This window comes from Anneissia japonica, unplaced genomic scaffold (assembly GCF_011630105.1).
Source record: "Anneissia japonica isolate Jap-2015-1 unplaced genomic scaffold, ASM1163010v1 scaffold6788_len1366326_cov149, whole genome shotgun sequence".
NCBI classification, from domain to species: Eukaryota; Metazoa; Echinodermata; class Crinoidea; order Comatulida; family Comatulidae; genus Anneissia; species Anneissia japonica.
In genome coordinates, this window is record NW_022692324.1 from 790506 (window position 1) to 802917 (window position 12412).

General features: G+C 35.0%; 1 protein-coding gene across 1 annotated transcript in view; it reads right to left on the reverse strand.

Annotated features, from left to right (window-relative positions):
* LOC117100243 overlaps positions 1-12412 on the reverse strand; it is a 32820-nt gene that overhangs the window by 18897 nt on the left and 1511 nt on the right. Inside the window, exon 2 of the mRNA XM_033239844.1 lies at positions 915-1008. Within this exon, the coding sequence (XP_033095735.1) occupies positions 915-1008 (94 nt within the window). The remainder of the gene's footprint in view (positions 1-914; positions 1009-12412) is intronic.

The following is a 12412-nucleotide window of genomic DNA, read 5'->3' on the forward strand; positions in this document are numbered from 1 at the left end:
CTACAATGGTGGTGTCGTCAGCGAACTTGGCTATGTGGCAGTTATGGAGCGTTGTTACACAATCATATGTGAACAAAGTGAAAAGAAAGGGTGAGAGGACGCACCCCTGTGGTACACCAGTATTAATAATTTGTTTTTTAGAGGCGAGGGTACCCACTCTGGTAAACTGAGGTCGATCAGTGAGGAAATTACGGACCCAGTTACAAATGGATATATCAAAACCTATTTTAGTCATTTTTGCATGCAGTTTGTGAGGTATTATCGTGTTAAAAGCAGAGCTAAAATCAATATATAAAATTCTTGAATATCGTTTATCACACTCCAGGTGCTCTAAGACCTTATGCAGAGTAATTGATACGGCATCATCTGTAGAACGATTTGGTCTATACGCAAATTGATAAGTGTCCAGATTTACCGGACACTCAGACTTTCAGTATGTTAGAACAATGCGTTCAAAACATTTCATTATTACAGAGGTTAAAGCAATGGGTCGATAATCGTTAAGAGTTATTATTTGGGAACATTTCGGTATTGGAATTATTACTGAGCGAAATGGCAATTGATGGACTAAGCAGACATGATCAACATCAGCGCAAGGAATTTGACTTGGTTACTTTCTCATGTTACAAAGCTTCTGAATATTACGGTGCCATTTCCATGTTGATTTCCCTTCAAATGTGTAATTTTGCCTCATCAAGCAAAAAAATCGTAGTGTGAAAATTATTGTGAACATTGTTGAGATGAGTTTGTCAAATAGTACATTTATTATACTTTTTCAGATAATATCAAAAATATAAATTTTAGATTGGCTCCAAAAGCATGTTAAGTCGGGCAAACACATAGCGTTAATGACGATTCGCTCAGGCACACAATATGCAGACGTCGTCAAGAGATTGATTCGTTGGCAGCCATACCTGATTCACAGTGTTAATAAGATGTTCTTCCTTTTCACAAATGATTCTTGCTGCTTTCCAATCTTTTTCACCAATAGCCTTGAATAATTTGTTCCTGTGAAATATATAAGCCAGCAATCGTTTATCACTCAATCATTTAATTTATCTTAACGATTAGGCTACTGGGTTAAAGTAAACGAGGTTTCTAATGAATAATATTTCTTAATATTTTCATTATCTTTAATATCTTTCATAAACAGTTCAAGTTAAAAGTATTGAAAGGGTGCAGAAAAGAGTGCTGCGCATTATTTTAGGCCCCGTTTTTTCAACGTATGAGGCTGCACTTGAGTGCACAAACCTCACCACTCTCTATGTTAGGAGAGAAGCCCTTATCCTCAATTTTGGGAAGAAGATTTTGGAATCTGACATCTATAGGTATATCCTTCCCAATTACCGTGTTGTTACAAGAGCGGTTAGATCTATTTCCCCAAATAAGCCCCCCTTGATATCCCTTTTGGCAGGACTAACCGTTTTAGAAATTCTCCGGTTCTTACTATTTGTAAAATTCTAAATAAGTATAGGTAAACACATTGCTAATTACGTAAAATTTCAGTGCAGTAGTTGATCTTAATCTCGTACATGGTTCCTTTGCTGGTGTCTTGTATCTGCGTTTTTTTTTCTTTTGTGTGTGTGTAATTTGTTTCCTTTCCTTTTTTTTCCTTGTTTTCTGAGGATTTTTTATGTCAATTTGCAAATTTTGCAAATTTTGATGATTGTGTATATATATTTCTCATTTTAAATTAAATTTTTAAGTAAATGGATTGTAATATTTGTTAATTTTTATGACCTTGTATTTATAACTTTTTTCAATAATTTATTCTATAGTTTAATTTGATTGTGAATTTCATTAATTCCTTTTTTTTTTGTATTGTTGCTGCCTTTGGTGTAATTTTTTCTGATATTTATAACATATATGTATATATTTTTTGTAAACCAACGATTTCAGCCTGTTTTGGTGTTATATTTTTATACCGTGAATAAATAAATAAATAAACAGATTATTTTCTAAAGCAAAATAATAATACTGGCATTGACATAATTTTTTTGTTTTGGTGTGTTTCTGGTAAGATCGATATAGCAAGGCTTTTCCACCTGCACAGTATTATTTATTTATTTTTGATAGGTTTGGAGTCTGATTACTTATTATTATTTTTGATTTTGAACGCCTTCTGGACGAGTGCCAAAACACAATTCAAAGGACTCCAAACATCGGTAGTTTTCTTGCTGGAATGAACACCGGAAGTTCACTGGTATCTAATGCTGAAAGCTGATTACAAACGCGTGAGAAATGGCAATCGATGGCCTAAGCAAACAGAATCAACATCAGCGCAAGGAATTTGATTTGGTTTCTTTCTCATGTTACAAAGCTTCTGGATATTACGGTGCCATTATCCATGTTGATTTCCCTTCAAATGTGTAATTTTGCCTCAGCGAATTTAACTTCTTTTTTATAGTGCAACGCAGCGATCTCTATAAAACAAATTGTCCGTTCTGATATTCCTTGTGGAGCTTCAAAATCAATTTGCTTAATTTAAAATTAAACCAGGGTTTGTCAGTCAAACGTTTGATAGTGGAAATTTTGAGGAATGGTTTTTTTGAAAGACCTCATTAATCTCCTGGTTAAAGACATTCAAAACATCTGATGAGTCTACATAGACTTCAAGATGGTTCCAATTATATGCAGTAATCCATTGTCCAAACGACTCAATGAGTCTCTTGTGGACGTGACGAACAATGAGTCGGATTCCGATTTACTTTTGCCATATTTGACAATGGTTGCATATATTAATATACAGAAATTGTCACTTCGGCCAATAAGGGACAGTGCCATTTTTCAGTAAATAAATTTGGAATGTTATCAAAATATCTTATCGAGGAGTGCAGTTTGTCTGGTAGAAAAGTTAACCACCTGTTTCCAAAACAAACTGGCCTCTAACTCAGAAGTATTAGGATCATTAAAGTTGCCACAAACAATGATTTAGGAATCTTATTTAGGAATCATAGGTCCTGAAGCTATCAACTGTACGGGTAATGTGACTAGGAAGCTCAGAGGCATTTGTAACATTGGGAGGGCCGGGTAATAGATAACACCGGCGAATAAAGTTTGAATAGCAACACCTTTTGAAGTCAAATCTTTTTCACAAGCATTAAAATTCGCAATCATCATTATCAATGTATAGGCGGTGGAATGTCACTTACTTTTATATTAATATCATTTTGAACATGAAAGGCAAACCCCCCACCCCGTCGTCCGTTATCAGAGCTACATTTAACATGAGTAGTCTACGTAAGCTTGAACCTTGAACACTGTTAGAATTTAGCCACGTTTCAGTTACAGCTTTACAGCTGCTATGTTAATTCTGTTGCCCAGTACAGCATCTATACTCATCCATTTTATCATTAAGTGACCCTGCATTTGTTAATAATATTCCAGCAGGTGAAATACGAGACAGCGTTAAACAATAAATAAGGGTTCTAACTTTAGGTTTAGGTCTAGGTCTACATTGTCTTAAGCTACCAGAGATAACTGGAATATGTCGTTTAATATAGCTACCATCCCGACGGATACGATCTTCCAGATGCTAAGAGTTTTAAAGTAGAAATTAATAAAGAACTAATAATTTCCGCTTGCTTCGTAATTGAAGAAATATTTGCAGGCCATACTTGAGTTCATTCATAGTAATTAATATATGATAATTAATCTTGAAAAAAATATAATTGTTAAATTTTATTTACAATAGTTATCAATATTGAAATCAATATAATTCAAATTACAATATAGAACTAAAGTATCCTAACTCAGGTATTTACAATTAACCTTCTAATATTATTTACATTTAAGTCACAAGGGAAAGGCCTAGCCTAAGAAATTGACAAAGTTCACCACAATGAAGGGACTGGGTCACTATAATCAATATACTAAAGAAAGACGGGCCTACCATTAATGAGAAAAGACAAACAAAAAATACTTTACAAAACAAGAGAGACGGGCCAAAATAAGTAGAATATACTGAAAATACCTCTAAGTTAGAACAGTGAATTTGTAGTGGCCACAGCAAAACACGAGTTATAGCCTTAACATTTATCCTTCCTGGTGCTAGTTATAATTGAACTCGGTATGTGCTTGAAACGCCAACATAGAAAAGCGTCGTGTTCGACTGTGTAGGGAAAATCAAAGACTCTAATCACAGATTAAATCATTAATTATTACCTACAGGTTTTGATGCAAATTACAATCTTAAAAGACCGCGTTAATTCAGTATCCCGACATGCTTGCCTCAATTTTTCACTATATACAGTGATTTAGGACGCGGTGCATTCATGGCAAGACTGATGGAAACTTTCGTGAGTAGGCCCCTAGACATTTTGATAGGTCACACATCTATATGTAATAATAAATAATTATAGATATATATATCGGCGCACGTTGTCACAACCTCGAGGCGCTTACAGGGCTGACGCCAGGATTTGCGCGACGGGAGGTCCGAGGTCCCTGACGAGGGAGCATACTTCCCTGACGAGAGCAAAGTGAGCGTGGTCGATCGTCACTTAATATGTTCCGAAAGTGGTCCGAGGGGCAGAACCCCCGAAAATCTTGACAATTTAGGGGTTTCAAAGGAATTATTTAATCGATTTTAGAGTCTACTAATATGTAGAAAATCCATATAAATTGTTTTTCTCCCCGACGACTTGTGGTTTTTCTCCCTGACGGAGGGCGGGGGGGGGGGGGGGGCATCCATGGGCGCTTAACAACAACAAGAGAAGAAATTTGACCATAAACAAGTACAAATGTACCATAAATTATTTATCTAATATTTGGGGTTTTAGTTTAGTTTAACCTAGTTTAACAATTAGTTTGATGATTATTAGTAAATATTACAATAGTTTGGTAATTGTAACGATTTCTCTTGAGTCATGGAAAATTTACTTAATACGAACGAAAATAAAGGAAATCAAATTTACAGTAAAGGAACGTGCATAAAATGTGGCCTTCAGTATTCTTCCGTAATGCGTGCGTTATCAATAGTTTCATTTTCAATAATATACTATCAAAACCCTTTGTACTACAATATGAAAACTTAAAAGTTTTAGTTTTGTTTATTTCAATGTGTTTGGCTTTCGGGTGAAAATTATAAAGAGACGTTGCTCGTCAATTAATGTTTATACTAGTAATTTAAGAATTTTTATAGTAAAACAATCATTAGTTTTTTTTCGATCTGTAACTTATTGAAAGATCTAATATCTTATGGTTCTGTTGTATGAGTAATTCAAAGCTGTATTAATTTCATTTTTAGGCCTATGTTATTTATATTTATTTTGCTGGTGATTCGAAACATCTTTTATGAAAGAAGTGGTATCTGTTAATTATGTCGTGGACTGGAATAATGTTTTTGTTGCGTTCCCTATTGTTTTGCTGTTGTATGGATCGCTGCACACTTCTGCATAGATCGTTATTTGCAATTTGCATATCAGGTGGCTTACTCTTTATAATACATTTTCATCGGTCGCTGCGTTAGAAGATATTTGGTTTTCATAGAAGGAACGTGTTTTGTTTTAGTTGTTAAACATGTGTTAGTACACTATAGTATTTGATACTTTGGCTAAACTTGCAATGTTATGACGTCTATCTGTTCTTGTTAGTCAATAAGTAATAATATTGATAACATATTAATAGTCAATACTAAAATTAAATAAAGTTGATAACAGCCTCTATCTAGTTATATAACGTTAATTATATCGCCATAATGGTTCTTGGACGATTGTTGTACAGTTTCCATGTTTGCAATAAACAACGTTAAAGAAGCAGTACTAATATATAATGTACTTATCCCAATTTAGCTTATTTCCGTTCGTATGGTGTAAGGAAGATAAGCATTTTGTTCAAGTAGTCTTCATGATTTGATTCAGGTATATTGAATTGATTCTGTTTAAACTTAGTGCATTTAATATTATGATTGCTATTGAATGCTCATTCAAATTCAATAATTGTTTACAGTGATTGTTAATATTGTATTCACAATAGATTACTAATTGCCACAGTGTTGGTATAATAGTTTCATTACGGGTGGTAATGATCAGTAAAGTTATAGTGATCACTGAAGATAATAATAATCATGTATCATATTGTGTTTTCAGGGTTTTTATGCATGCATAATAACAGTGATGGAAAGATTAAATAAATAAAAAGTGGCAACCAACATCGTATTTGTTCTTTTGTCTCGTAATGCTCTCTATTATCCAACTTTGAGGAGCCTCACACGTTCACATCTGTGGGGTTGAAGCTAACCGATCATTACCAGATTACTCAGCACCACGACAATTAGTTGACATGGTCAGTAGCGTAACGCCCGTGAGCCCTGGGGTAAGGGGCGGTCCCGGGCCCGGCTACTACTTCCTAATACTTTACTACCGAGCCTTAACAGTGGGGTAACGCCTGTATGCTTTCCTGGTGTCTAATCTCAGTCCATGGGCCAGGGAGAGGTTATGGGGCCCCTCTTACTACTACCCAGCACAATATACCGTAACCCTTTGAAAATACTGTATGTTTTATATAATTTTCAAAAAACTACGACATAGCATTTTACCATTCAACTAAAAAAAAATTAGTTATGCCTGTTTTTTTCTGGAGACATCGCCCATTTACAGATGTCCAATTAAGCCCCGGAGAGGCCTCGGGCCCCACTCACTACTACCCAGCACTCTAATACAACGCTTTTTACAATACGGTACATTTTCTCTGAATTTTCAAAAATGTATAGGGCTAAATCCCACCCCACCCTAGAATCCTTCGCCCTAAAACATAAATAAATAAGCATAAATAAATAAATAAATCGATAAATAATTACCCGTAGGCCTATTATTATAGACATGTAAAACATTGTAAATAACATGTTGAAATAAATTAAAACAATGTATATATGCCTTCTAATAATTAGGATATTCGGATAATAAAAGCCTATATCATCGATTGGACCGTAAACCTATGGTTATTTGATGCAGATTGGCCTTATCGTAATATTTTGTTTCAAGGAAACATAATTCGTGGTATCGAAGTGACAGTTTTTAAGCCTAAGTATTAGTTAGACGACCTGAAGAAAAAGTGATCCAAAAGTCGTAGGCGTACCATTGATATAGGGAAAATAAATTTGTGTTAGTTTCTTAATTTTTATATTGTTAATAGTCTATATTATTAAATGTTGGAATGGTACCTTATACAATATAACCGGGAACGAAGCTGGATAGGGAACATGACGTTTTAGGTTAGAAATCCTTCAGACAATGGGCACTGGTACATGGAATTTAATTCGAGGGTGGGAGAAGTAGTCCCCGTACTCCCTGAATCCGCTCCTGAGGACGATTGACTTTAATGCTTATTTAGGGATATATTGGCAAAGTTTTATTGGAACTTTGACCATCAATACATTTGTTTAATGTAACATATGGACGATAATTAAATTCACGTAGTACTCAAAGGACGATTCAGGCACAGACATATAAGTTGCAAGCACGTTTTTAAATTACAAATGAGTGTTATACATACATATTATTAGTTGATTAGTATTGTTAAATAGTCATACGATATTTATTTTGATTAAATAGTCTTTTCGGCCTTAATGATTTCTAGGGAGACGACCCACCTCGGTCACTTCGAGAGCGAAAATACTTTGCTAATATACAAGGGCCTAACATTTTCTCGCCCTAGGTCCTATGGCTCGTTGTGGCACACTTTTGAACTCCAATGTTCCGCACCCACATTCAGTACAACATGCCGATGGGTCTCCATAGTTTTGTCATCGTATCGCATTTTTCAGTCACCACACGGAGAACGACCGCATAACCAACCAAACACCCTGCTGAATGGAAACAACTGAAGAATGACAACCATTTTCACGTACTTTAGCAGCACGGTAATGAGTAATAACTCGTTGGACAAGGAGATTTATTTATTTATTATTAATTAGATGAATATATATACAATGGATGAAATTGTTTGGAGAGAGATACATACATGGAAATAAAAACAATACAAAAAGCATGAGTTTGAAAAAAAATAATAACAAAAAAATAACAAAGAGTTCAGATGTCCCATCTAAGACACATTATGCGACAAAATCACAAATGTTGAAGTTTGAAGAAAGAGTGGGTATGCCTAGTGTCAATGCACTGCTCACCCAGATAAAGAACAAATACCAAGGCCATTTTCTTTAGAGAGTTCTTTCATGGGTTGAGGAAAAGCTCGTCCTCGTTTACGGTGCAGAGATTGCCTAAAAAGACATCTGTTGCAGACAGAAATTTATGGAGACACCATTTTCTTTTCAGGCGAGTCGAATGGCCGAGCAGTTAAGGCAGGGGCGCCGCAATCTGCAGCCATAATATCGGCGCTGGCTCGAACGGTGCGCTCGTCTATGTTTCTGCAGGTGGACAGAGTCTTCACCGATAAGGACGATAAACAGTAGGCCCAGTGTACACAACTGGCTCATGTGCACATTGAAGAATCCAGTATATCTTTTTCAAAATGAGTAGGGGTTACCACGGTGTGCTAGTCCATACAGCCCCTGTTGCCTTGTGATGGGATTGCCACTTTGAAGAGTGATTAAGTTCACTGATTGGCATATTCTTGGCCCTAGTACCTAAAGCTGAATAAAAAAAAAAGAATAGCGGAGCAAAGTGAATGGGGTTGGTGGTTGGAAATTAGGAACATATATTGGGCGAATTATTTTATAGAAAGGGATTTGAGGTGGGCGGAGATATGCTTTTACTGAGTGCTCTTGTTAGTATTATTAGACAAAGACAATGACCTTTCCTGCTATTTGTAGGAAAGGCAGTAGCAGAAAAGGTCATTGTTTTTGTTCTGATATTTTTTTCTTCTTGCATATATTGTTGGTCCTTCCTATTCTTCGATTTTTAAAAACATATACCATATACCAAAGATGTGCCGCGTAACTGGGGTGTGGTTGTGTGGACAAATTAAAGCGATTTGAAGGCAAACAATCCATGCCAGATATTTTAAATGAAACTTTCGGGAAAGTTTAATCAAGTTACAAAAAAGAAATTATTATGTTTAATAAAGAAATGATTACATTTTGGTGACGAAGTAGGGTGTGGATATGAGGACCAATCAAAGGAAAACGTTCCAGACCAGATATTTCAAAAATTGATAAACTATTTAGAATGAATCTTTCGGGAATGTTTAAGCAAGTTAAAAAGAAGAAATTATCTTGTTTTGGTGACGATCCCGTTTAGGGTGTAAATGTGAGGGTCATATCAATTTCTAAGGTCCCAGACCTACATTTCTCAAAAACATATTAAAGGATCTAAATGAAACTTTCTATAATAGTTTGTCATGCTTTAGTAAAGAAATGATTAAATTTTGGCGACGAATTTAGAGAAAACGTCACTGACCAGATATTTCAAAACTAAGCTGAATGAAACTCTCTGACAAGTTTAACAAAGTTACATGGAAAAAAATATTATGTTTTAGTGACGATCAAGTTTAGTGTGTAAAGCAGGGGACTCACTGAGCGCGACGGCGACGCGACGACGCGGAACCAACGGATCGCTTTTTTCATGGGGATCTGTTCAGACTGCCACTGACAATCCGCAGATGGCGTTACGTTGTTTATTGCTCTCCGGAAGCAGAGGTGGATCCGTCGTACGACGCAGTGAGTGCCCGGCTTAAGTGTAAGGGTCAATTTGTTTATAATTTCAGAGACCTAATTATCTTAAAACCATGTCAATGGAACTAAATGATACTTTCTATAATAGTTTATTATGGTCCAATAATGAAATGATTACATTTTGGTGACGATCAAAAGAAGGGTGTGGATATGAAGTCCATGCAAAGGAAAAAAAAAACCCAGATCAGATATTTTAAAACTAAAACTGATCGGAATGAAACTTTCGGGAATTTTTAACAAAATTACAAGAAATAAAATATTTTGGTGTTTCGCTGTGAACTTGAGGGCGTAGGGTGTGGACATGATGACCATTTAAAGGGAAACTTCCTAGACCAGATATACCAAAAACTGATTACAGTAACCGATCTAAATGAAACTTTCTTGAAAGTTTGTGTGAATTTAAGGGTCATTTAATATTTTAACGTCCCAGACCTAAATATCTTCAAAACCAATCAATGGATCTAAAGGAAATAGTTTGTCATGTTCCAATAAAGAAATGATTACATTTTTGTGACGATCCGGAGTATTAAATGAAAACGTCCCAGACTGATCTGAATGCAAAAAGTTACAAGGAAGAAATTATTAAAATGTTGGTGACAATCCGGATTCGGGTATGAATTTGAGGGCCAAGTAAGTGCTAACGTCCCAGACCTAAAAATCTCAAAAAAGGGTTTTCAATGAATCTAAATGAAACTTTTCTAAATAGTTTTTGTCATGGTCTATTAAAGTAATGATTACATTTGGTGACGATCCGGTGTAGGGTGTGGACATGATGACCATTTAAAAGGAAACGTCATAGCTGATTAACTAAACTAAATAAAACTTTCTTGAAAGTTTAACCAAGTTAGTTAAAAGGAAGAAAATTATTTAACTTCGGTGACGATCCATCTTTAGTTGTGAGTTGAAAGTCAATTTAAGTACTAACGTCTCAGATATAAATGTCTCAAAAATTGACCAATGGACCAAAATAAAACTTAAAATAGTTTATCATGGTGCAATAAATGATTAAATTTTGGTGATGATCCAGAGTGGGGTGTGGACATGTGGGCCATTTAACGCTAGACGTCCTATACCAGATATCCCAAAAACTGATAAACTGATCTGATTGAAACTTTCTGGAAATTTTACAAGGAAGAAGTTATTAAAATTTAGTGACGATCCAGACTCGGCTGTAAATTCCCAGGTCATTTAAATTGCTAAGGTCCCAGATCTAAATATCTCTAAAAATTATAAATAGATCTAAATTTAATAGTTTTTCATGGTCCAATAAATACATGATTTAATGTTGGCGACGTTTCGGAGTAGGGTGTGGATATAATGACCATTTGTAGAATTTTATTTGACAGTTGATTAAACTATATAAACGCAATTTGCGTTTTCAAAGGAGTTTAAACCAGCTGCAGCAAATTTACCGCATTATGCATAAACAATTTTCGTTGTCAATCACTGAAGGCTATGTTTCCCTGTAATCGTTTTACTTGATTCTTTTCATCGACTTTTGGCGTTAGCAGAAATAGCCGTTGTTTTTGTTCTAATTTCTTTTTCTTCTATCCCGTTTCCTATGTTTTTACACAAAGCACTTTGGCCACTTTTTGTGCTTAAATTCTCCAAATATTGTCCAAGCAATGACAATTATCAACGAAATATGAATACGAAATCATACATGTTAGAATGTGATTGAAGTTTAACATTAAAATGCGTTTTCTATAAAAAATATAAAAAAAAAACAAAAAAAAAAAACAAAACATGAGAACATGAAAGGGATTGAAGTTACTAATTTTGGAACAAACCATGATTGTTTATAAATGTTTTTGAACGATTGGTTTTGACGTACGGTGTGCTTGGCTTCATTTGATATTAATTTATTTTAGAGCTGTTTTTTCCCCCTTTTTTTTTCTTGACTTCTGGAAATATGTAGTGTCAATAGAATAAATATTTGTGCATGGAAGCTGGTCTAGTATTTTTAGATAGTGGGTGTATATACAGGGTAGACTGTTCGATGGGATGGGTTTTTAGTGTTCTCATGGCTGTTTCTCCGGATGGATGATTTGCAATTTGGACATTCTCGTTCACGTTTTGCAGCCTACTCAACACTCATTTTCAATTTGGATGTTTCAATATAACGTTGCGAAACTCAGACTCTTTCCATTTTAGTAGGACATATGGTTTTGCATATAATAATGGACATTTTTTATTTCATTGGCAACATCGAATATTCGACTTTTTTATTGTCGATAAGTCAATAAAGATACAGATACTTTATTGTCAGTGTAAATAGAAATATATACAATGGAATTTACATTGGTGAACAGCATATAAATGACGACAACATTACATGTTAATCAGCTTAACTACGTGTAAGCGCAAGTAAGATTTTGTAACGTTGGCCAGACGGCATTTGACAATTAAGTGGGTTACTGGGGTGAGATGGATCGTTTATAATGGATTGTACCTTCTTAAAAAAAGGCTTCGTTATAAAGATTGCAGGATGACAATGAATGGCCTACTTGAAGCACGTTTAACAATTCTGTTCAGGAGCTTCTTTTCCTCTTTACTTCCACTTTCATACCAAAGTAGGAAAAATATCAGGGAACTCTCTATGACCGACTTACAAAGGGTGAACGTTTTGAGAAGAATAATTGACAAGTGGTTTCAGTCTCTGTAAAAAGAAACACGCCCATCGATCACGTGAGAAGAATATGGTAAGTTAGATTTTTCCGATTAATTACCCTTATAAATATACATATAGACCTAGAGTATTATATATATATATATATATAT